The sequence below is a fragment of the Sebastes fasciatus genome, chromosome 13 (genome assembly GCF_043250625.1).
Source record: "Sebastes fasciatus isolate fSebFas1 chromosome 13, fSebFas1.pri, whole genome shotgun sequence".
Taxonomy (NCBI): Eukaryota; Metazoa; Chordata; class Actinopteri; order Perciformes; family Sebastidae; genus Sebastes; species Sebastes fasciatus.
In genome coordinates this window covers 31,047,010-31,071,043 of record NC_133807.1, presented here as the reverse complement: position 1 = coordinate 31,071,043, position 24,034 = coordinate 31,047,010, and the positions used below count along the sequence as shown (strand labels likewise).

The following is a 24,034-nucleotide window of genomic DNA, read 5'->3' as shown; positions in this document are numbered from 1 at the left end:
TGCAACACTACATTCCTGCAACTGACTGAACGTTCAAGCCTTACAGAACAATATTCTAGCCCAAAGCAACTGCTAAACATTAACCCGCTGAAGTGTGTTTACTGACTCAGGAAGTTGACAATTTTCTGAGGCTCTTTGCAAACAGGCTGAATAATAAGTTAGCTAGCTATTATCTGCTAGCTGCTCACTGACAGGAGTTGTTAAAGTCATTAGCCGGGCTGTGGTAGCTAGCCAGTGTAGTTCTTTATCTTAGTGCGCCGGTCAAAGTGTATCGGTGAAATGGTTGGCTGACAGCAGGCGTGGGTCTGCAGGGTCAGAGGGGCTCAGGAATCTGACCTCTGTCCTCAAACATACCTCACACTACAGACAACAGTCAGGAGACGTCAAACAAGATTTTCACATATAGTTGTATGTCAATATGCAGAAGTACAAACAACATTAAACAAACATTAGCAACAATACTTTTATTTTGAAATGTATAAATATCAGTATGTTTAAACTAGGGCTGTCAATCGTGATTAATCGCCAATCAATCGCACAGTTTTTATCTGTTCAAAATGTACCTTAAAGGGAGATTTGTCAAGTATTATAAACATGGGAGTGGGCAGATATGCTTGCTTTTTGAAAATGTATGTATATATTTATTATTGTAAATCAATTAACACAAAACAATGACAGTGATTGTCCAGAAACCCTCACAGGTACTGCATTTAGCATAAAAAATAATATGCTCAAATCATAACATCATAACTGCAGCCCAACAGGCAACAACAGCTGTCAGTCTGTCAGTGTGCTGACTTGACTATGACTTGCCTCAAAACTGCATGTGATTATCATAAAGTGGGCATGTCTGTAAGGGGAGACTCGTGGGTACCCATAGAACCCATTTTCATTCACATATCTTGAGGTCAGAGGTCAAAGGACCCCTTTGAAAATGACCACGACAGACCATGTGATTTTGGAGCGTTATTTAGCCTCCTTCATGACAAGCTAATATGACATGGTTGGTACCAATGGATTCATTAGTTTTTTTAGTTTCATATGATACCAGTATCTTCACTCTTGCTTTAAAACTGAGCATGTTAATGCGTTAATGAAATTAGTGGCGTTAAAGCAAATTTGCATTATTAACACGTTAACTTTGAAAGACATCATTCCTCTAGAAATATTTCCACATCTCATAATAGGTGAGCTGTCAGTAGAACTCATGGCAGGTGTGTAGTGATACCTGAGACAACTCGTAGTAAATGTGAAAAGGCCCACTGTTGTTACTAAAATATGTGATAATATCGGGTGTGCTGTTACCCATAGCAGCAGCACTTTAACGCTTGGATGACTTTAACTGATAAAAAAGGTACATTCACTCAATTTAAGAGGTCAACTTTATTTCAATGTTGAGACGGGAAATCTCAAGGTCTCCAAGGCTACTAATAAAATGTTTCATTCTATCAACGACACAACCAGCGGGAAGTCTTTGACACACTCCACAATCGGTGTGTGTGTGTGTGTGTGTGTGTGTGTGTGTGTGTGTGTGTGTGATATAAAGCCTGTCACTCTGGTCCTCTCCAGGCCTCAGGAGGAGTATTTATGGTCTGTGACTGACCCACATACAAAGCTCAAGACTACACTAGCAGACAATAACTTCAGAAGACCTAACTACTGGCTAGGATCATTTGCTTGGTGCCAATATGAGTTTGACATGATTTCCTGCATTGACTGAGTGTAATTCAATTTTCAGTTCTTATTTTTCTACCTTTTGACTGCAGTCTGAATGCAGGTTCAATATGAGTCACTTATTATGGCCTCCAATCACTGATATCAGCGCTTCACCTTTGAAATCGTAACAGCATAATAAATGTCTTTGATGTCTGAGCTTCACACACTTGATACGGTCGGTTTACTACCATCCCTTCATACAGTAGTACAGTCTTTGTTGTCTTTTAGAGGACATGCTCTATTTTTAAATTCCAAAACATCATTTTAGACTAGGCTTGCTGCTGTATTCTGTGTTACCGGTGTTACACGGTGGTCGGGCACACACCGATTACATTACAGCGTTTTTTATAGAAATAAAACCCATTTAGTTAATTTTGGCGTATCAGCGCCGTGTTATCAAAACAGTCGTACTACGAACACTACAATCTGAAAGTGAAAGCGTCTGCTCCGAAAGGAGTCTCAGCTCAGAGTAGCAGGAGTCAGATTACACACATGGGACGAGAGAGTGTTGACAGACAAGACGATGGCGGGGGATTTGGTGTCAAAGCGAAAAGCAGAAGCGCCAATTTGGCAATACTTTGGTTTTAAACCCAAAGCTATAAGGGAACCATAACGTTAATGAGGCAATCGCAGCGGCTCCAAGTGTAATCCTGCAGCCTCCTAGCGAAAGCTGGACCAGAGAGGTCAGACACACGGTAAAGATCAAAGTAAGAGCTCTACATATATTTAGCGCCATCTTTTCTTCTAAAACGTCGGGTATAATCGGTAACACCGGTGTTGTCACAACTTTATTAACCGGTGGGGAAATGTCCTCACCCTCACATCCCTATTTTAGACATTGTGTGCATTACCCACTCCACTCAGGTATTAAGTCCTACACTTAAAATAGTTAAGGACTGTTGTTGTTGTTACATTATATGTCCTGATTTACAGCTGATCTATTTGTGACAGATGAGGGAAAGTAAAGATTCCTGAATGCCAACTGAATCAAACATTTTAAACAACTAAAGACAAGACAACTAAAGCAAACAACTTCTCACGCCTCACGTTTTACAACACCTATTCTTATAATGAACACAAAATGCAAACCTCCACACACCAGGAAACTTGCTATTCTGAGAATGTGCAGCATGTCGAGCCACAACCTTATCAATTTTACAATTACAGAGCTCCGGTTACATTCACGAAATATTTTGCATGACAAAGTTATGATGCTGAATTCCACAACAGATACATAATCTGACTGCTCTGACTTATTGGCTGACTAAAACGTCCGCAGACACACACACACACAAAGACGTTCAAGATACAGAAGGTAACGATGACCTTTTCAGCGTACCATCAAACACTGGTGAAAGGCCACCGTCTGTTCTCGCCTGGCAATGCACAGGGGCCACAACAGAGCTCCTTTCAACAGCTCCCTGTGTGTGTGTGTGTGTGTGTGTGTGTGTGCGCGCATGCATGCTTGTGAGGCAAAACAGAGGCGGGTGACTCTCTAAAAAGGTGAAGGGTGGCTGCTGTTTTCCATCGCTCTGATATTATCAGAGAGCAATGCCTTGTATTCCTCAGGTCAACCCCTAGACAACAAAGCCTGGATGATACAATGCAGAGGCTCAGCTTTGTTCCAAATGCTGCCACATCGCCAGTTAACCAAGAGATCCCACAACTGCTTTCTCATATAAACACACACGGAACAGAAAGCAGAAAAAAAATTAACTTGAAAGAGAAACTTAAGATGTATGGGGCGAACAAAGCAGCTCAAACAGAACAAAAATGAGAATATTGTTTTCGATGTTGGTCAGAATTTGATACGTAGTGTTTCCCACTGGAAAGGAATAACATAACTACTTTCCACCGATTACCATTAGCTAAGACGATTCCTTCACTGTACTTTCCAAAGCAGAAACTAAACTAAATGATTCCCTTCCGTACTCTGTGGAGCCGACTAACCACATGTGTGGAGCTAACCTTTCACTTTGCTGCACGCACGCACGCACACACACACACACACACACACACACACTCCTGAGTGCTCGCTACACAATCCGGTAATGGATCGCCGTCAGAAACAGCAGAACACGTCCAGTGTGTGGACAATGTGAGGAGGGAGGAAACATGAAAGTGAATTTAAACAGAGAAGGGGCTGAAACATGATAGAACATCCCTCTGTCTGTATATAAACAGTATGTGTTATGCAAAGACAGATTGAATACAAGGAGAGCAGACACACATAATTTAGGGGATGAAAGACAGAGGGGAAAACCTCAACAATAGTAATTACGAGCATGCACGTACACACGCTTAAATGCAAAAACATGCTAAATGTGTGGGCAATAACTGAATAACTCACACCTATACCTGAACTCAAAGCTGTTTTTCTTTGCAATCAAAAGTTCAACATTAGCCATCATGCACATTAAGCCCGACACCGAGCTGCTAAAAACAACAGTAACATGAAGACACATATAAACAGCTGTGTTCCCGAGTCAAGTATGGAAGGCATGCAGATATTCATCAAGTAAAGTATGTGAAAACAGCAGATGATCAAATCTCTTCTTGCAGGGAAGAGGAGGAACATGCAAAAAAAAAAAAAAGAACACAAAGGAAAACTGACGACCTCTACTTCTAATTACTTTCTTAAAAACACACACATCCCACACATACACACCCACGCACGCGCACACACACACACACACACACACACACACACACACACTCTCTCCCGGTATGCAAAACACTCACCGTGTGTGAACTGTGTGTGTGAGTGTGTGTATGAGTTGTCCCCTGCCAAAGTGCAGCGCTCCAGTGAGAGGCCAAACTCTGCTGTGGCTCTGGAAGCTCCCTGCCTGCCCCTCCCACCCAGGCCTGTCATGTGAGTCAGCAGGCAAGGCAACAAGACACGCCCACTTCCTTCAAATACACCCCCGCCCCCGTCCTAACAAAGAAAGAAAGGATTTCCAAAGTGTATGCACACAAAACTATGAAATAGTAGGAGAGTTTAAACATTATGTAAGAGGGAAAAATAGATGAGCTTAACATAGAGCAGCTGTGATCAGGCTGTGTGTGCATGTATCTACACTTAGGGCTGGGCGGTATACCGGTTTCATCACCGTCACCGGTGTCACGTTCGGCCACGACATGGTTCAGCACACACACGACGGAGATACTCATCTTCAAACTCTTATCCGGGGTCAGGTCACGGGGGCAACAGCTCCAGCAGGGGACCCCAAACTTCCCTTTCCCAGATCACATTAACCAGCTCTGACTGGGGGATCCCGAGGCATTCCCAGGCCAGTGTGGAGATATAATCTCTCCACCTAGTCCTGGGTCTTCCCCAGCTGGTAGTGCCTGGAACACCTCCGTAGGGAGGCGCCCAGGAGGGCATCCTAACCAGATGCCCGAACCACCTCAAGCTGGCTCCTTTCAACACAAAGGAGTAGCGTCTCTACTCCGAGTCCCTCACGGATGACTGAGCTTCTCACGCTATCTTTAAGGGAGACGCCAGCCATCCTCCTGAGAAAACCCATTTCGGCCGCTTGTACCCGCGACGGAGATACAACACCCGATAAACTACGTCACACCCACACAGATTGTCTATGGTTATGTGCAGGCTACCGCCGTTCCAGTTCGTCATGGAACCTTTTACTTTTCATTTCGGCGCCCACATTAACAGGTTAGAGCAGCCACACAGACTGGGTGGGCAGCGCGGCTGCAGACGCTCGTACGTGTGTGGCGTCCACACAGACAGCGTTGCTGCTGCGGAGCTGCCAGCCTTCAACAGATCCTTTTCACCATCTTTTTTGGCTGACAACTGCGCGCATCACGAGGAAAAATTAGGCAACACTGTAAAAGGTTCTGTCAGCTTTCAGTTGCTTCAAAGACGTAAATTCAGTTAACTGTAATGCAATTCCCAGTTTGTCTGTGGTGAAAAGAGGTGAACAACTTTGAAACAAACAGTAGGCTGAATATGTGAAAAAACAACATTTTTTTCTAAATATTCTTTCTTGCTGAGATCCAAGTTGCTCAACAGTCAGCTACAGTTCACTCACAACTGAAAACAACAGCATGACTGTTATTATTAACTCTGAATGAATCACATTACATTTACATTATGGGGCAGGCTACTCCTCCCAAAACACATGTAGGCCTCGTTTTCAGTTTGGAGCCAATAAACGTGTCTGTTTTCTAAGAAATATTTGTTCTTTCTTAAGATATGTCCCCTTACATTGCCAATAGAAAGAAAAGAGGTAGAATCTTGAATCTTAATACCGTGATATAATACCGTCACTGCGAAAAACAAAAGAAATACCATGATATACATTTTAGGTCATATCGCCCACCCATAATTTACACCGATGTTGAAGGAGCTTTTGGGCCAGCTGAATGTCCCTCTCCTAAACTCCCGGGATCATTTACAACCCCAATTATCTAACCGGACCCTCTCATCATTCTGCTCCTCAGGCTCTGCATTCACCACATCCCGTTCATTCCTCTCACACAGACCTGAGACTACGGCTGCACAATTAAGACTAATAATAATTGCGATCACAATTTTGGATTCCAACAACTAAATGAACATCATCGCCTGCGATATTGACGTTTAAAATGCGCGTTCTGCTCATAGAAATCTGCTGCATATCAAATCAAGCGCTTCCTAAACTAACAGCCAGCCACCAGCTGGGGATCGAGATGTTTTGGCTTCACTTTGGGTATAGATATTATATATCTACAACCAATGTGTTTATGATAAAATGTAGCTAACAAAGGGGTAGGGTGAATATTCCTGTATATTTTGTAGCACAGCATGTAAGTGAAAGCAGTACTCTGTTTATTTTAATGTGAAAGTGCAATAAAAATATGTTGTCGCTAAAAATCAATGAATAATCGTGATATCAATATTGATAAAAAATAATCGTGACGTAATCGATCTTTCGGAGGTTGTAGCAGGCTCTGTTTTAAAGCTAGAAAGAAGATACTGGGATCATATGAAACTAAAAAAAACAAAGAATCCATTGGACATTGGTTGCTGGGAAGGAGGTTAAAGAACGCTGCAAACTTGCGCTAAATTTTGGCGAGGAAAAACGGTCATGGCCATTTTCAAAGCAGTCCCATGACCTCTGATCTCAAGATATGTGAAATAAAATGGGTTCTATGGGTACCCACGAGTCTCCCCTTTACAGACATGCCCATTTTATGATAATCACATGCAGTTTGGGGGCAAGTCATAGTCAAGTCAGCACACTGACACACTGACAGCTGTTGTTGCCTGTTGAGCTGCAGTTTGCCATGTTATGATTTGAGCATATTGTTTTATGCTAAATGCAGTACCTGTGAGGGTTTATGGACAATATCTGTCATTGTTTTGTGTTGTTAATTGATTTCCAATAATAAATATATACATATTATATATATAGGAGTATTAAATACTTTACAAATCTCCCTTTAAGGTACATTTTGAACAGATAAAAAATGTGTGATTAATTTGTGATTAATCACGATTCAATATTTTAATTGATCGACTGCCCTAATAATCTATTATTAAGTAGAGAGCCAACACAGCAATGTCTGAGGATGCACTCATTTGTAATCTTTTAAAAACAGAGCAGCGATTAAAGTCAGTTATCCAACTTTAATATATAATGTTTCAGAGATGAACCCAAAGAGAAGAATGACAGTTAAGTGCCTCAGCATTTGCAGATCTTCTGTTAAATAGTCAGAAATGTAGCCTTAACTTTTTTTTTTTTCTAACCATGGGAGCGAACCAATTACTTTGGCTGATTACTATTCTTATAGAGTATGTATTTGTGTGATTAAAGAGGAGAGGAAACAGCTGTCTCCAGCCTCACAGGAAGTGTAATTATACACCAGTGCAGGGGCTTGACTGCAACCTTACAGCCACATGAGCAGACACACACAGGGCAGCACCTGCATTCCTCCAGATGAAGAATCATGTTTCTGAAAAAGCAGGAACAACAGGCTGGAAAGATGAATTTCTTTCATTTCATTACACACTTTGTTGCCAAGGTACACATTTCTCCCGGCACTTGCTGGCACCTCAGTGTTGAACGCCTGCTACACCCAGTACAGGATATATAACATGTCCATCTAACCAATCTGAAGCATTGTTAAGGGCCTTCACAATTCACACATACACACAAACACAGATGCCCTTGTACGTGTGATCAAAACCAGGCTTTACCAAATAAGGAGTTAAAATAAATCCTCGTTATACTTAGTTTTACAATGTGGGAAATGGAACATTTTCCCCGAACTACTGCCCCCCGCCTTGAAAATGTTCGGCCTCTTTTCATCTCCCTCTTTCTGAAACTCCACTTTATCGCCCCAATAAAAACCCAGTGTTTAAAACTGGAGATACTAAAATGTAACTGACCGGAGTTACTTGTGCGTTTAGAAGCTACTAGAGTGAGTTTGCTGGTCTCTTCTGGTTGTTTTTTTAAATCACCTCGGCCCTATTTTTGTATATTTAACAGCATATCCCACTGGAGTTCAGTGGGCTCTTTACAAAGCCTGATGATGCAGACATGACCATAGGAGGAAATTACACACAGCAAATATATAGATTCTGGCATTAAGAAATTGATTTAAAAAAAAAATTAAATAATCACAATACATAGGTGAATCGATTTTTTTTCCACCCCTAGTAGTTGCTCTGTTGTTTAAAAAGACAAATGAATTGTGAACAACCTCGTGCAAACAATCACCTGCCAACTCTGAGCTCTAAACAAACCTTTCCTTGTCTCTTTCTCGCATCGCCGCCTCTCTGGAGCCAAACTCTTTCATGCTCACTAATAACTCAGGCTTGTCTTACTCTCTTTTACACCGAACCCTTGAGTCAAAGTTTCTCTGAGCTCCCCAGAGCTCAGGGTGTAAATCTGCGTTGCCCATTGACACCCAACAAACTCCATTTCACTGCAGGTTTTACTGTAGCTCAGTCTGTGTCAACTCTAAAAGCTATGTAAGCTGACACATGACTTTACAGATGTTATTAATAGGTTAAAAAAAGATTTCCATTCCCTCCCCTTCAAAGCTTCTTCTTAAAGACGCTGACTCCTGAGTGAACCCTGCCTGCATGCAGAGTGAGCCAGCCATCATTTGTTTTATCCAACATATCTTGGCGTGCTCTTTTACTCCGGAGTTGCTGCCCCGCTGGGGACACGGCCATCTAAAAGGTCTTCATTTAGAGGAGACGGGGGGATGTGGTGACAGAAAGCCGATGGCAGGGGCTGATGTTTCTGCGGCTGAGCCGAGCCAAGATGGTGTCATGTATTGGCAGGCGGAGTACAGGGCTGCCTGGCTGACCCCTGACAGCGTTCCTCGCAGCTGTCCAAGGACTTTCATAACACAGAAACATGATGGATAGAAGTAGCATGACTCACTGGGTGCATTATATTAAATGCATCACTGGCTGGTCTTTTTCCTCGACAGAAAGAGTGCAGTGTGCTATGTATGAACATTTGTGAGTATAATACAATTGTACCAAAGGGAACACAGGTGTGCCCTGCAGGTTTGCTAAATTAGCATATAGTGGGAGGATTTAGAATATCTCTACAACAATCCTATGACTTTCACTGAATTAGAACAGCATCGTTAAACAGCATCGCTTGTGTGATGCTCTTGTGCTGCCCATGTGAAAGATGTGGGTGGTGACCACAGAGAAAATAAATGTTTCCTTTGTGTGTTTTTTGACTTTCTTTCTGCCTTTCCCATGGGTAAAACCAAAGCCTCCATACAGGATATCAAGAGGAACCTGAGTGTGTATACGCATCTGTGTGTAACTGCGTTTATGGAGGTGTTGCATGAGGCCGCTTCTCTGAGAAAACCCAAAGTACTTCCCCAGTTTAGATGATTTATAGTAGACAAAAAACAGCTTCATACCAAACAGCTGATCTGCTGTTTGGTATGTCTCTAAATGTAAACTATAATGGACTTTAAATGCAGCACTGACACAAAGCTCTCACAAGCTCCAGGCTTGATACCTTCCAGGTGTGTGAGACCAACCACCTGTGTGACAGCGTCTCCTGCTGGTTGCGGGTAGAGTTGCAGCAGAGCAGGCAGCTGAACAGGGATATTAAACATCATACTGTAGTTACACAACTTTAACTACTGCTCATTCTACAGACAAGGGTGGTCCGGGCTAAATGCATACAATCATGGGCAGAAGAAATCTGGGAAAAGCCAAAATTGAGAACTTATTGTTTATTTAAGAAATATACAAATATGTTTAATATAATTTGCCTAAAAGTCAGAGGTCACTGAAGACGAAAGACTGTCAATATTGTGAACTAAATGAGGTTGAGAACGAAATTCATTTTATCTTATTTTGTCCTTTATATCATGATTTATGACAAATATTATTTAAAAAAAAGTTCATGATTGGATTAGTGTGGACTGTATTTATATATCCGTGACTGTTTATTTGTTGTATTTCCATTGTGGAATGTATCCTGGAGCATTATTTTGTGGGAGGTTCATGTTTACGATTATGTCTGGATGATGTTTATGTCTGGATGATGCTGGTGTATTGTACAGTTAGATGATGGTGGGCCAACATGCCCGGATGTTTGATTTGTTGTTAGTTAACGTGTCTGAATAATCCCATGAGGGATGGGTTATGTAAATGACCGGACATGAAAATAAATGATTCATTCATTTATTTTTATATTTGGCCAACAGGACCACAGGTGACCTAGTGGTCTAAAACCAGCACATAATTTCTGACACACACTACTGTGTTCTGTCCAATAAAGGCAAAACGTAAAGTTATCGGCATGAAAAAAGACAATACAAATCTGACAATAATATACCTGCCAATATTTCATAATAAAAAAAACATACTTAAAAGAACAAGGAAGTAATCAAAATATTATCGGAATGTTTTGTAACCACAAGCAACGCTTGTTAAGCCAGTTTAACTTACAGTGAAATGATAACCTAGGTACGCCTACTCTTACCTACAGTGAGATCAGATCCCCGACGGCAGCAGACTAATGCAGGTGAGCTTGATCATTTTCAGATCACTAGTTTTCTTGTAGTATTCACCGTGGCATTATTCCACACGATTGGTGAAGCGTTTAACTCAAGTCTTCTTTGTGAGTGATCTCTCCTCTCTGTTATTAACCCTCCACTGCAACTCAACAAGGAGGTGCTGTCTATTGAAACAGAAAGAGGGAATTTTGTACTAAAAATAAAACTCTGGAAGATACTCACTTGATTTGATTAACTCAGGCTGCTGAAGCCTCATATCAACTTCAGATAAACTTACAAATGCATTTTTTGCACAGAATAAGGACTGTGGATTCCTTCCTATTACTGGCCTGACTCATACAGCTCAGTATGAACAGCAGGAACCATAACAACAACAAACAAAACCTGTTTCATTGTTCATATGGCCAACTGACTACTGTTTTCAAGAAAGACTTTTAATTGATAATATCCATTTGGTGTTGGAACGAGCTCCATCAAAATATAATATACTATAAAATAGATTTATCAAATAAGGAAAATAGTCATTAGATGCATTTCTGGTTACAAATACATGTATAGATTGAGAATGTACAGTGTGGATGAATAATGGGAGAAATAACTTTTTAATTATCTATACAGGATGATGAAGATGTCAGGAAGAGTCACCAGTTGCTGTGTAGCTCTGTTCTTTGTGCTGAACTCTGTGTCGGCTGTACAGAAAAAGTTTAATTCAATCAACGATTTGAAGCAAATCAACTTTGGCCAATCTGTGCCCAAACACAGTCTACTGCTGCTCCACTGGTTTGCCAACACAGTTGACATCGACGAGAATGATGTCATAAGGCTGGCCTTTGACCCAAACAGTAGAGCTTATGGCTCACATTATTATGGCAACTTTGAGGAGATGTTGGTCCCACTGCATCGGGGAAGTGGATACCAATACTACACTGTTGGCAGTCTCAATCAAGAAATGACCATGCAACTTCCTTCTTATGTTGTCCATCCCCCAAGGGAGTATGTGGGAACAAACACTGACAGGATCATAATTCGTGCCACGGAGCAGAACATAGGAGGGCAAGCTTTGCAGAGGATAGACCAAGTTTATATAACACAACATATTGAAAATCAGGGGGAATATGATCCAGATCAGACCTACAGGATCACTACTAACCTCCTGAGAGAGATCAGAGAGTTTTCTGTAGGAGAAAACCAACAGCCACTAATGTATCTCAGAAACCTCTATGGAAGTAACGCTGATGATTCACAGTTAAGGCACATCAGAAAGACATGGGGTGACCTTGCTTGCCTTGGTTTGTTGTTGTTTATTGTGATCAAGGAAAAGTACTCCTCTAACCAACAAACCAACAGACCACAAACCAACTTCACACCACAAAACAACTCCACACCACCATACAGACCACAAACCAACTTCACACCACAAAACAACTCCACACCACCATACAGACCACAAACCAACTACACACCACAAAACAACGAAAGACCAGGAAACATACAAAATAATGCGGATGATGAAGCTCTGGCGACCTGCATTTGTTTTCTTTTTCTTTTTATATTTGTTGTATTTTGTTTATTTATTCGTGCATTTTTTAAGAAATTGGGAATTTAGATGACAAGAAATTAGGGCGAGTAATAGATATTGTCTAAACCAAGGTGTGATTGTGCTTTTCAAGGACGATTAGGAACACAAAGCCATCAAGATTCATCGGTCGATTGGGAACAAAGAATCAGGTACTTAATTGATGCCTCAGTACCCTGAAACAATGGCCAGAAATTTTTCCGTTTCATGCTTTGTTTTGCCTCCATAAGTTAATTTTATTGTGTACTATATTTTCTTTTTTGTAAATGGTGTTCGGTTAAGATAGATACACAGGCTCAGCATGACATGCTTTTTATTGTAGTTTGTAAATAAAAGCAGGACTTCTTCTTCATTAAAAAAGTATTTGAACTGAGCAAAATGTCTTTTATTGTATATTATAATGCACTGCTCTGGCATGGTCATAAAGCTTCAGGCTTCATTCAGGCAACAATGTCATGCTCCAGCATGTATAATCTACTAGTAATGACTCACTGCTGATTCATCCTGTGTCTGATAGAGATGAAGACGATGTAAATTGCTCTGATGGATAAATGAAACTGATACTGTAGGTGAAAGTCTCTGTGGTCTGTTAAGAGCAGCCTTTACTGATAATGTATTAGCTTTAAAAACAGGAGTGTATTTTTTATGGTTTTGTATTCTTTCTGTTGTGTTGGAAATTGTGTTTATTAAAGTATTTTTTCAGTCAGACTGATGTCACAGTGTTTTTATTTTAAGTTCAAGGAAACTGGATAAACACAAGTTAGATGTGCAAAATCATGAAGACAACTTTAACTATTCCTCCTTCTACAGACAATCACAGGAGAGGAGCAGATAGAGCTCAGCAGACTATTGATATCTGGTTTTGAAGAACAAATTAGTGTTGCTCCAACATTGTTTTTTACTGGCATTTTGTGATGTAGTAATAATTTTAAATGTCTTGAAAAGGGGGTCTTAAAAAGTTTCAACTATTTTGCACCACAATTTGTATTAAAACTCCTTACAAAGGATGAAAATATCATCCTTTATGGATGGGAAAAATATTGGATGAATCAGTATTAACTTAAAAAAAGAGAAAGAAACAAAAAAGGCTAATATGAACATTTTTAATTGAGAAAAAGAGCGAAACATACATAATAATACAACCTATAAAACATGCATGTACTGTACTTGAAAGTGATCTGTGATTAAGTGAATAATGGAGAATAATAAGGCAGGCACTAATATAAGTAGGGCTGACCCAAATGCTTTAAAACTTCAACCGTTGCTATGGTAATCAACCTCCAAATCACTATTTTGAATTTAAATTTTTTGTCTTTATATATATATTACATATATATTGTAAGTATGTAATATTAATGTATAAATCCCCAAATAGCTCATGAAATAAGGAATAATCCCACAATATTATTCATTATTCATATTCAACATTAATTATTATTAGTTATTCTCAGATGGATGCTGTTTGCTATGTGTAGAGGTGTGTGTGTGTGTGTGTGTGTGTGTGTGTGTGTGTGTGTGTGTGTGTGTACAGTAGCGTGGCAGCGGCACTGTCCCGAAGCTTTGAATACCTTTGAATATTTCTAACTGAAGTTTTGAAGCCCAAAAAAAAAGGTATTTAGGACAGCCCTGATTATAACTCTCCTAGTTTCTCAACCTGCAGCCCAAAAGACACACTCACTGTCAAACGTGGACCTGTACAGGATAGTTTTCATCATAACACTGCCGATAAAATTCCCTAAAGACTCACAGAATGACTCCTCTCTTTACAGAATCATTCCTCTAAAAACTATAAATAAAAATAATCAGCTTTTTTTATTTCCAAAGGCACGTGACTGGTAAACCCCAACAAAACACTGTTGGGAGTACTACTTTTATTTTTTTGAATACAGAAGGAAGTTTCATAAAACGGATGTAAAATCAAACGCCCTGTAACCACCAGCAGCACGTGTTTTGCAGCTTCCTTTACATGGAACAGGAAACCTAGAATGTCTTACACCTACTCTCACACAAACACAGAGATCAGATACCTGACAGCAGCAGACTAACGGCAGCAGACTAAATCAGGTGAGCTCTGTTATTTTCAGATCGCTAGTTTTGTTTTTAGTATTTACCGTGGCATTATTCCACACGATTAGTGAAGCATTTACCTCAAGTCTTCTTTGTGAGTGATCTCTCCTCTCTGTGTTATTATCCCTCCACCGCAACTCAACAAGAAAACGCTGTCTATTGAAACAAATTCCCTACCAACCTAAAAGACTAACTTTTGAAGACTCTCACTTGATTTGATTAACTCAGGCTGCTGAAGGCTCATATTAACTTCAGATAAACTTACAAATACATTTTTGCACAGAATGAGGACTGTGGTTTCCTTCCTAATACTGGCCTGACTCTTCCGCTCAGTAAGAACAGAAGGCACAATAACAACAAACTAAACCTGTTCATATGGCCAACTGACTAATCAAATCATGACATAATCATTTCATGCATCTCAAATACATGTATAGATTGAAAGTGTACAGTGTGGATGAATAATGGGTGAAATAACTTTTTAATTATCTATACAGGATGATGAAGATGTCAGGAAGAGTCACCAGTTGCTGTGTAGCTCTGTTCTTTGTGCTGAACTCTGTGTCGGCTGTACAGAGAGATCTTGATTCAATCAACGACTTGAAGCAAATCAACTTTGGCCAATATGTGCCCAAGCACAGTCTACTGCTGCTCCACTGGTTTGCCAACACAGTTGACATCGACGACAATAACAATATCATAAGGCTGACCTTTGACCCAAACAGTGGAGATTATGGCTCACATCATTATGGCAACTTTGAGGAGCTGTTGGACCCACTGCATCGGGGAAGTGGATACCAATACTACACTGTTGGCAATCTCCATCAAGAAACGTCCATGCCACTTCCTCGTTATGTTGTCCGTCCCCCCAAAAGGGAGTATGTGGGAACAAACAGTGACAGGATCATAATTCGTGTCAGGGGGCAAAACACAGGAGGGCGAGCTTCACAGAGGATAGACCAAGTTTATATCACACAGCATATTGGACGTCGGGGGGAATATGATCCAGATCATACCTACAGGATCACTACTAACCTCTTGAGACAGATCAGACAGTTTTCTGTGGGACAAAATCAACTGTCACTAGGGTCTCTCAGAAGCCGCTATGGAAGTAACGCTTATGAGTTCCACATCAGAAACACATGGGGTAACCTTGCTTGCCTTGGCCTGCTGTTGTTTATTGTGATCCAGGAAAACAACAGACCACCAAACTATTCCACACCACAAAGCTACACACCCACAAGCTACAGACCAGAAAACAGACAAAATGATGAGGGTAATGCTTTGATGACGTTCTGCATTCTGTTTGTACTTGTGATATTAGGTTTATTTATACTTGCAAGTATACAGCTACAGACCAAAAAACAGACAAAATGGTGAGGGTAATGCTTTGATGACGTTCTGCATTCTGTTTGTACTTGTGATATTAGGTTTATTTATACTTGCATTTTTTAATACATTGGGGAAGTAAATGTCAAAAAATGAGGGAGAGTAATAGATTTTTTCATGGACGATTAGAACCATGAAGCCAGCACGACTAATAAGTTGACTGGGAACAAATAAATCAGGTACTTACAACACCTCAGTACCTCTAAACAACAGCCGGGGGTTGTTCTGTTTTATGCTTTGCTTTGCCTCCACATGTTTAATCTTATTGTGTTTACTATATTATCTTTTTTGTAAATGGTGTTCAGTTAAGATTGATATATAGGCTCGGTGTGACATGCTTGTGATAAAAGGACAACTTCTTTAAATCACCATTCTCATTTACTAAATTGTAGTTTGTTAATAACAGCACAAGTTCTCCTTCATTATAAAAGTATCTGAACTGAGCAAAATGTTTTTTCTTTTTTTTTGTAAACTATAATGCACTGCTCTGGCTGCTGATTCATCCTGTGTACGATAGAGATGAAGACGATGTAAATTGCTCTGAATGATAAATGAAACAGATAAGTGAAAGGCTCTGTGGTCTGTTAAGAGCAGCATTCACTGATAATATGTTATCTCTATTATTTTATGGTTTTGTATTCTTTCTGTTGTGCTTGAAATTATGTTTATTAAACATGAATTTATCAGTCAGACTGATGTCAGTGTTTTTATTTTAAGTTCAAGGAAACTGGATGAACACAAGTTAGATGTGCAAAATCATGAAGACAACTTGAACTATTCCTCCTTCTACAGACAATCACAGGAGAGGAGCAGATAGAGCTCAGCATACTATTGATATCTGGTTTTGAAGAACAAATTAGTGTTGCTCCAACATTGTTTTATACTGCTTATATTTTGCCAACTGGCATTTTGTGATGTAGTAATAATCTTAAATGTCTTGAAAAGGGGGTCTTAAAAGTTTCAACTATTTTGCACCACAATTTGTATTAAAACTCTTTACAAAGGATGAAAATATCATCCTTTATGGATGAGAACAAATATTGGATGAATCAGTATTAACTTAAAAAAAGAGAAAGAAACAATGAAAACGCTAATATGAAATTTTTTATTGAGAAAAAAAGAGTGAAACATACATAAAAATACAACCTATAAAACATGCATGTACTGTACTTGAAAGTGATCTGTGATTAAGTGAATAATGGAGAATAATAAGGCAGGCACTATTATAAGTAGGGCTGAACCAAATGCTTTAAAACTTCAACCGTTGCCATGGTAATCAACCTCCAAATCACTATTTGAATGCTTCATTTTTTGTCTTTATATATATTACATATATATATTGTAAGTATGTAATAATAATGTATAAATCCCCAAATAGCTCATGAAATAAGGAATAATCCCACAATATTATTCATATTCAACATTAATTATTATTAGTTATTCTCAGATGGATGCTGTTTGCTATGTAGAGGTGTGTGTGTGTGTGTGTGTGTGTGTGTGTGTGTGTGTGTGTGTGTACAGTAGCGTGGCAGCGGCACTGTCCCGAAGCTTTGAATACCTTTGACTGTTTCTAACTGAAGCTTTGAAGCCCCCAAAAAAAAGGTATTCAGGACAGCCCTGATTATAACTCTCCTAGTTTCTCAACCTGCAGCCCAAAAGACACACTCACTGTCAAACGTGGACCTGTACAGGATAGTTTTCATCATAACACTGGCGATAAAATTCCCTAAAGACTCACAGAATGACTCCTCTCTTTACAGAATCATTCCTCTAAAAACTATAAATAAAAATAATCAGCTTTTTGCATTTCCAAAGGCACGTGACTGGTAAACCCCAACAAAACACTGTTGGGAGTACTACTTTTATTTTCTTGAATACCGAAGGAAGTTTCATAAAACGGATGTAAAATCAAACGCCCTGTAACCACCAGCAGCACGTGTTTTGCAGTTTCATTTACATGGAAACCTAGAATGTGTTACACCTACTCTCCCACAAACACAGAGATCAGATACCTGACAGCAGCAGACTAACGGCAGCAGACTAAATCAGGTGAGCTCTGTTATTTTCAGATCGCTAGTTTTGTTTTTAGTATTTACCGTGGCATTATTCCACACGATTAGTGAAGCATTTACCTCAAGTCTTCTTTGTGAGTGATCTCTCCTCTCTGTGTTATTATCCCTCCACCGCAACTCAACAAGAAAACGCTGTCTATTGAAACAAATTCCCTACCAACCTAAAAGACTAACTTTTGAAGACTCTCACTTGATTTGATTAACTCAGGCTGCTGAAGCCTCATATTAACTTCAGATAAACTTACAAATACATTTTTACACAGAATGAGAACAGTGGTTTCCTTCCTAATACTGGTCTGACTCGTCCGCTCAGTATGAACAGCAGGAATGATAACAAACTAAACCTGTTCATATGGCCAACTGACTAATCAAATCATGACATAATCATTTCATGCATCTCAAATACATGTATGGATTGAGAATGTACAGTGTGGATGAATAATGGCTGAAATAACTTTTTAATTATCAATACAGGATGATGAAGATGTCAGGAAGAGTCACCAGTAGCTGTGTAGCTCTGCTCTTTGTGCTGAACTCTGTGTCGGCTGTACAGAAAAAGCTTGATTCAATCAACGACTTGAAGAAAATCAGCTTTGGCCAATCTGTGCCCAAGCACAGTCTACTGCTGCTCCACTGGTTTGCCAACACAGTTGACATCGACGACAATAACAATATCATAAGGCTGACCTTTGACCCAAACAGTGGAGATTATGGCTCACATTATTATGGCAACTTTGAGGAGATGTTGGACCCACTGCCGTGGGGAAATGCATACCGGTACTACACTGTTGGCAATGTCCATCAAGAAACGTCAATGCCACTTCCTCCTTATGTTGTCCGTCCCCAAAGCGAGTATGTGGGAACAAACAGTGACAGGATCATAATTCGTGTCATAGGGCAAAACACAGGATGGGGAGCTTCACAGAGGATAGACCAAGTTTATATCACACAGCATATTGAAAATCAGGGGGAATATGATCCAGATCAGACCTACAGGATCACTACTAACCTCCTGAGAGAGATCAGAGAGTTTTCTGTAGGAGAAAACCAACAGCCACTAATGTATCTCAGAAACCTCTATGGAAGTAACGCTGATGAATTACAGTTAAGGCACATCAGAAACACATGGGGTAACCTTGCTTGCCTTGGACTGCTGTTGTTTATTGTGATCCAGGAAAAGCCCTTCACTAACCAACAAAACAACAGACCACAAAACTATTCTACACTACAAAGCTACACACCACAAAGCTACTACACACCACAAAGCTACTACACACCACAAAGCTACACACCACAAAGCTACAGACAAAATGATGAGGGTAATGCTTTGATGACGTTCTGCATTCTGTTTGTACTTGTGATATTAGGTTTATTTATACTTGCATTTTTTAATACATTGGGGAAGTAAATGTCAAAAAATGAGGGAGAGTAATAGATTTTTTCATGGACGATTAGAACCATGAAGCCAGCACGACTAATAAGTTGACAGGGAACAAATAAATCAGGTACTTACAACACCTCAGTACCTCTAAACAACAGCCGGGGGTTGTTCTGTTTTATGCTTTGCTTTGCCTCCACATGTTTAATCTTATTGTGTTTACTATATTATCTTTTTTGTAAATGGTGTTCAGTTAAGATTGATATATAGGCTCGGTGTGACATGCTTGTGATAAAAGGACAACTTTTTTAAATCACCATTCTCATTTACTAAATTGTAGTTTGTTAATAACAGCACAAGTTCTCCTTCATTATAAAAGTATCTGAACTGAGCAAAATGTTTTTGTTTTTTTTTGTAAATTATAACGCACTGCTCTGGCTGCTGATTTGTCTTATAGAGATGAAGACGATGTAAATTGCTCTGAATGATAAATGAAACAGATAAGTGAAAGGCTCTGTGGTCTGTTAAGAGCAGCATTCACTGATAATATGTTATCTCTATTATTTTATGGTTTTGTATTCTTTCTGTTGTGCTTGAAATTGTGTTTATTAAACATGAATTTTTCAGTCAGACTGATGTCAGTGTTTTTATTTTAAGTTCAAGGAAACTGGATGAACACAAGTTAGATGTGCAAAACCATGAAGACAACTTTAACTATTCCTCCTTCTACAGACAATCACAGGAGAGGAGCAGATAGAGCTCAGCATACTATTGATATCTGGTTTTGAAGAACAAATTAGTGTTGCTCCGACATTGTTTTTTACTGCTTATATTTTGCCAACTGGCATTTTGTGATGTAGTAATAATCTTAAATGTCTTGAAAAGGGTCTTAAAAAGTTTCAACTATTTTGCACCAGAATTTGTATTAAAACTCTTTACAAAGGATGAAAATATCATCCTTTATGGATGGGAACAAATATTGGATGAATCAGTATTAACTTAAAAAAAGAGAAAGAAACACAAAACGGGACGTCCTGGTGACCTCGTGGTCTAAAACCACCACATCGTTGGCTCGAATCCAGCTGGGGATGTTTTGTTGTAGGTCATCCTCGTCTCTCAACCAATAACTTCAGACACTCTCTGCTGTTTACTGTCCAATAAAGGCAACATGCCATATTCGTCACATTTTTGAGGCCGATTAAGGTATTAAGGTATCGGCATTAAAGAGAACAAAAAAACAAAAATGGGAAAATAATATTCCTGCCATTATTTGACTCCACTTTCAGGCAACGTTTCCCTCAAATTCGGTGATCAAGAGTTGTGACACAGATATGTACAGGGGAAAGACACTTTACTATTTAAGAAGACAGTCATGGTAAATATAAGATGAGAGTGTATACTGAACAGTGACCTTCAATGTAAGTTACAGAAAAGGAGTAAAAATGCAACCTATAAAACATGCATGTACTGTACTTGAAACTGATCTGTGATAAGTGAATACTGGCTAATAATAAGCCAGGCACTATTATAAATCTCCTGTTTTCTCAACCTGCAGTCCAAAGGACACGCTCACTGTCAAAGTTGGACCTGCACAGGCTATTTTCCATTGTAAACCTGCTCATAAAATTCCCAGATGACTGACTTTACAGAATCATTCCTCTATAAAAACTATATATAAAGCTTTTTGGATATCTAGAGGCACATGACTGGTAAACTCCAACACATCAACACATCACTGAAACGGAGTACTGCTGCAGACTAATGCAGGTGAGCTCTATTATTTTCTGATCACTAGTTTTGTTTTTAGTATTTACCGTGGCACTATTCAACATGATTGGTGAAGCATTTAACAAGTCTTCTTTGTGAGTGATCTCGCCTCTCTGTTATTATCCCTCCACCGCAACTCCACAAGGAAACGCTGTCTATTGAAACAAATTCCCTACCAACCTAAAAGACTAACCCCTTTGAAGACTCTCACTTGATTTGATTAACTCAGGCTGCTGAAGCCTCATATTAACTTCAGATAAACTTACAAATGCATTTTTGCACAGAATGAGGACTGTGGTTTCCTTCCTAATACTGGTCTGACTCGTCCGCTCAGTAAGAACAGAAGGAACAGTAACAACAAACTAAACCTGTTCATATGGCCAACTGACTAATCAAATCATGACATAATCATTTCATGCATCTCAAATACATGTATAGATTGAGAATGTACAGTGTGGATGAATAATGGGAGAAATAACTTTTTAATTATCTATACAGGATGATGAAGATGTCAGGAAGAGTCACCAGTTGCTGTGTAGCTCTGTTCTTTGTGCTGAACTCTGTGTCGGCTGTACAGAGAGATCTTGATTCAATCAACGACTTGAAGAAAATCAGCTTTGGCCAATCTGTGCCCAAGCACAGTCTACTGCTGCTCCACTGGTTTGCCAAAACAGTTGACATCGACGAGCACGGTGTCATAAGGCTGGCCTTTGACCCAAACAGAGGAGATTATGACTCGCATCAGTATCACAACTCTGAGGGGGTGTTGGACTCACTGCCGTGGGGATACCGATACTACACTATTGGCAATCTCCGTCAAGAAAACACTATTGGCAATCTCCATCAAGAAACGTCCATGCCACTTCCTCCTTATGTTGTCCGTCCCCAAAGGGAGTATGTGGGAACAAACAGTGACAGGATCATAATTCGTGTCAGGGGGCAAAACACAGGAGGGCGAGCTTCACAGAGGATAGACCAAGTTTATATCACACAGCATATTGGACGTCAGGGGGAATATGATCCAGATCATACCTACAGGATCACTACTAACCTCTTGAGACAGATCAGAGAGTTTTCTGTGGGACAAAACCAACTGTCACTAAGGTCTCTCAGAAGCCGCTATGGAAGTAACGCTGATGAGTTCCACATCAGAAACACATGGGGTAACCTTGCTTGCCTTGGCCTGCTGTTGTTTATTGTGATCCAGGAAAACAACAGACCACCAAACTATTCCACACCACAAAGCTACACAGCACAAAGCTACAGACAAAATGGTGGGGGTAATGCTTTGATGACGTTCTGCATTCTGTTCGTACTTGTGATATTAGGTTTATTTATACTTGCATTTTTTAATACATTGGGGAAGTAAATGTCAAAAAAATGAGGGAGAGTAATAGATTTTTTCATGGACGATTAGAACCATGAAGCCAGCACGACTAATAAGTTGACTGGGAACAAATAAATCAGGTAATTACGACGGCTCAGTACCTCTAAACAACAGCCGGGGGTTGTTCTGTTTTATGCTTTGCTTTGCCTCCACATGTTTAATCTTATTGTGTTTACTATATTATCTTTTTTGTAAATGGTGTTCAGTTAAGATTGAGATATAGGCTCGGTATGACATGCTTGTGATAAAGGGCCAAATTCTTTAAATTACCATTCTCAAACCGTGTGCTATGAAGGGTTGAGAGTCTTCAGGACATTTGGACCTTTATAGCTGTATTTACTAAATTGTAGTTTGTTAATAACAGCACAAATTCTCCTTCATTATAAAAGTATCTGAACTTAGCAAAATGTTTTTTGTTTTTTTTGTAAATTATAATGCACTGCTCTGGCTGCTGATTCATCCTGTGTCCGATAGAGATGAAGACGATGTCAATTGCTCTGAATGATAAATGAAACAGATAAGTGAAAGGCTCTGTGGTCTGTTAAGAGCAGCCTTCACTGATAATATGTTAGCTCTATTATTTTATGGTTTTGTATTCTTTCTGTTGTGCTTGAAATTATGTTTATTAAACGTGAATTTATCAGTCAGACTGATGTCAGTGTTTTTATTTTAAGTTCAAGGAAACTGGATGAACACAAGTTAGATGTGCAAAATCATGAAGACAACTTTAACTATTCCTCCTTCTACAGACAATCACAGGAGAGGAGCAGATAGAGCTCAGCATACTATTGATATCTGGTTTTGAAGAACAAATTAATGTTGCTCCAACATTGTTTTATACTGCTTATATTTTGTGAATTGTTGAACTGGCATTTTGTGATGCGTTAATATTCTTAAATGTCTTGAAAAATACGGAGGATGGAATCTGCCGAAATAAAAAATAAATAAATAAATTACTCAAATAAATATGTCATTAAATGTAACAAAAATAATATTAAAAATAAATGTAGGCATTCATTAATTGATAAAATGTGACATAAATTGATATCTGTTTTATTTGCTTCTTTATTTATTTACCTTTGTATTACTTCCCTTATCTACTCTTCCATTTAATTTTTCATTTTACTTATTTTTATCAACTTTTGCATTTCATTTAAATTAATTTTAAAATGTATTTATTCATTAAGTATTTATTTATTTCTTCATGGTTTTCCCTTTGCATTTTCTAAACTTAACTGTTTAACTTTTTTGCGGACCGACCTCCAGTCTCCTCCCCGAGGTTGTGCTCGCTCATAGTGGGAACTTCCAGGTCGATGCCGCCAGAAACGCGCTGCGCCTCTCAGCGACAACGGCATCTAGACGGTGCAGCCCCTGAGTATGCAACCAGACTGGCGGCAGAATTCGCTCCCATTCATTGAGTATGGGAAGCAACTGATTCGCTGCACAAAGCATGCAAAGACCTCATTTGGCATCGACCTGGAGGTTCCCACTCTGAGCGAGCTCAACCTCGGAGAGGAGAACGGTGATGGGTCCGCGAAATAGTTACAGGCCGACGACCCACTGTATAGAGCCAGAGAAGAAGACTGGAGTTGATAAGCAGACAGTGTTAGCTAGCTGGTTAGCTAGCATGTATAGTCGCTCTATGCACTCTGACACCCATGACACACATTGAGTGA

At 39.5% G+C, this 24,034-nt stretch overlaps 4 protein-coding genes across 11 annotated transcripts in view; 3 read left to right on the top strand and 1 right to left on the bottom strand.

The window, feature by feature from the left end:
* Window positions 1-24,034, bottom strand: part of LOC141781253 (septin-9-like) — a 154,509-nt gene that overhangs the window by 23,076 nt on the left and 107,399 nt on the right. Inside the window, exon 1 of one of the 7 annotated variants that reach the window (XM_074656862.1) lies at window positions 4,459-4,605. The exons of the other annotated variants lie outside the window; for them this stretch is intronic. Coding sequence (XP_074512963.1) covers window positions 4,459-4,588 — 130 coding nt within the window. The 5' untranslated portion in view covers window positions 4,589-4,605. Of the gene's footprint in view, window positions 1-4,458; window positions 4,606-24,034 lie in introns of those variants that run through there. 7 annotated transcript variants of the gene reach the window in all.
* On the top strand, window positions 11,181-19,836 carry LOC141781262 (uncharacterized). 2 transcript variants are annotated; one of them, XM_074656877.1, is made up of 2 exons: window positions 11,181-12,042; window positions 19,111-19,836. In XM_074656877.1, exons 1-2 carry the CDS (start codon window positions 11,342-11,344, stop codon window positions 19,232-19,234), a joined length of 825 nt encoding a protein of 274 aa, XP_074512978.1. In that variant the 5' UTR covers window positions 11,181-11,341; the 3' UTR covers window positions 19,235-19,836. The 2 variants fall into 2 exon arrangements, with proteins under 2 accessions (XP_074512978.1, XP_074512977.1); XM_074656876.1 differs by lacking the exon at window positions 11,181-12,042 and adding an exon at window positions 17,715-17,803 and having other exon boundaries at window positions 18,301-19,836.
* On the top strand, window positions 14,236-16,444 carry LOC141781263 (uncharacterized). Its single transcript, XM_074656878.1, has 2 exons — window positions 14,236-14,362; window positions 14,863-16,444. The coding sequence occupies exon 2, from the start codon at window positions 14,864-14,866 to the stop codon at window positions 15,743-15,745; it is 882 nt and encodes a 293-aa protein (XP_074512979.1). The 5' UTR covers window positions 14,236-14,362; window position 14,863; the 3' UTR covers window positions 15,746-16,444.
* On the top strand, window positions 21,455-23,007 carry LOC141781265 (uncharacterized). The gene has a single exon (XM_074656881.1). The coding sequence runs from the start codon at window positions 21,471-21,473 to the stop codon at window positions 22,338-22,340; it is 870 nt and encodes a 289-aa protein (XP_074512982.1). The 5' UTR covers window positions 21,455-21,470; the 3' UTR covers window positions 22,341-23,007.

Excerpts from the sequence above, each read along its gene's own strand:
- LOC141781262 (XM_074656876.1), top strand. The coding sequence starts at position 18,302 with ATGATGAAGATGTCAGGAAGAGTCACCAGTAGCTGTGTAGCTCTGCTC.
- LOC141781263 (XM_074656878.1), top strand. The coding sequence starts at position 14,864 with ATGATGAAGATGTCAGGAAGAGTCACCAGTTGCTGTGTAGCTCTGTTC.
- LOC141781265 (XM_074656881.1), top strand. The coding sequence starts at position 21,471 with ATGATGAAGATGTCAGGAAGAGTCACCAGTTGCTGTGTAGCTCTGTTC.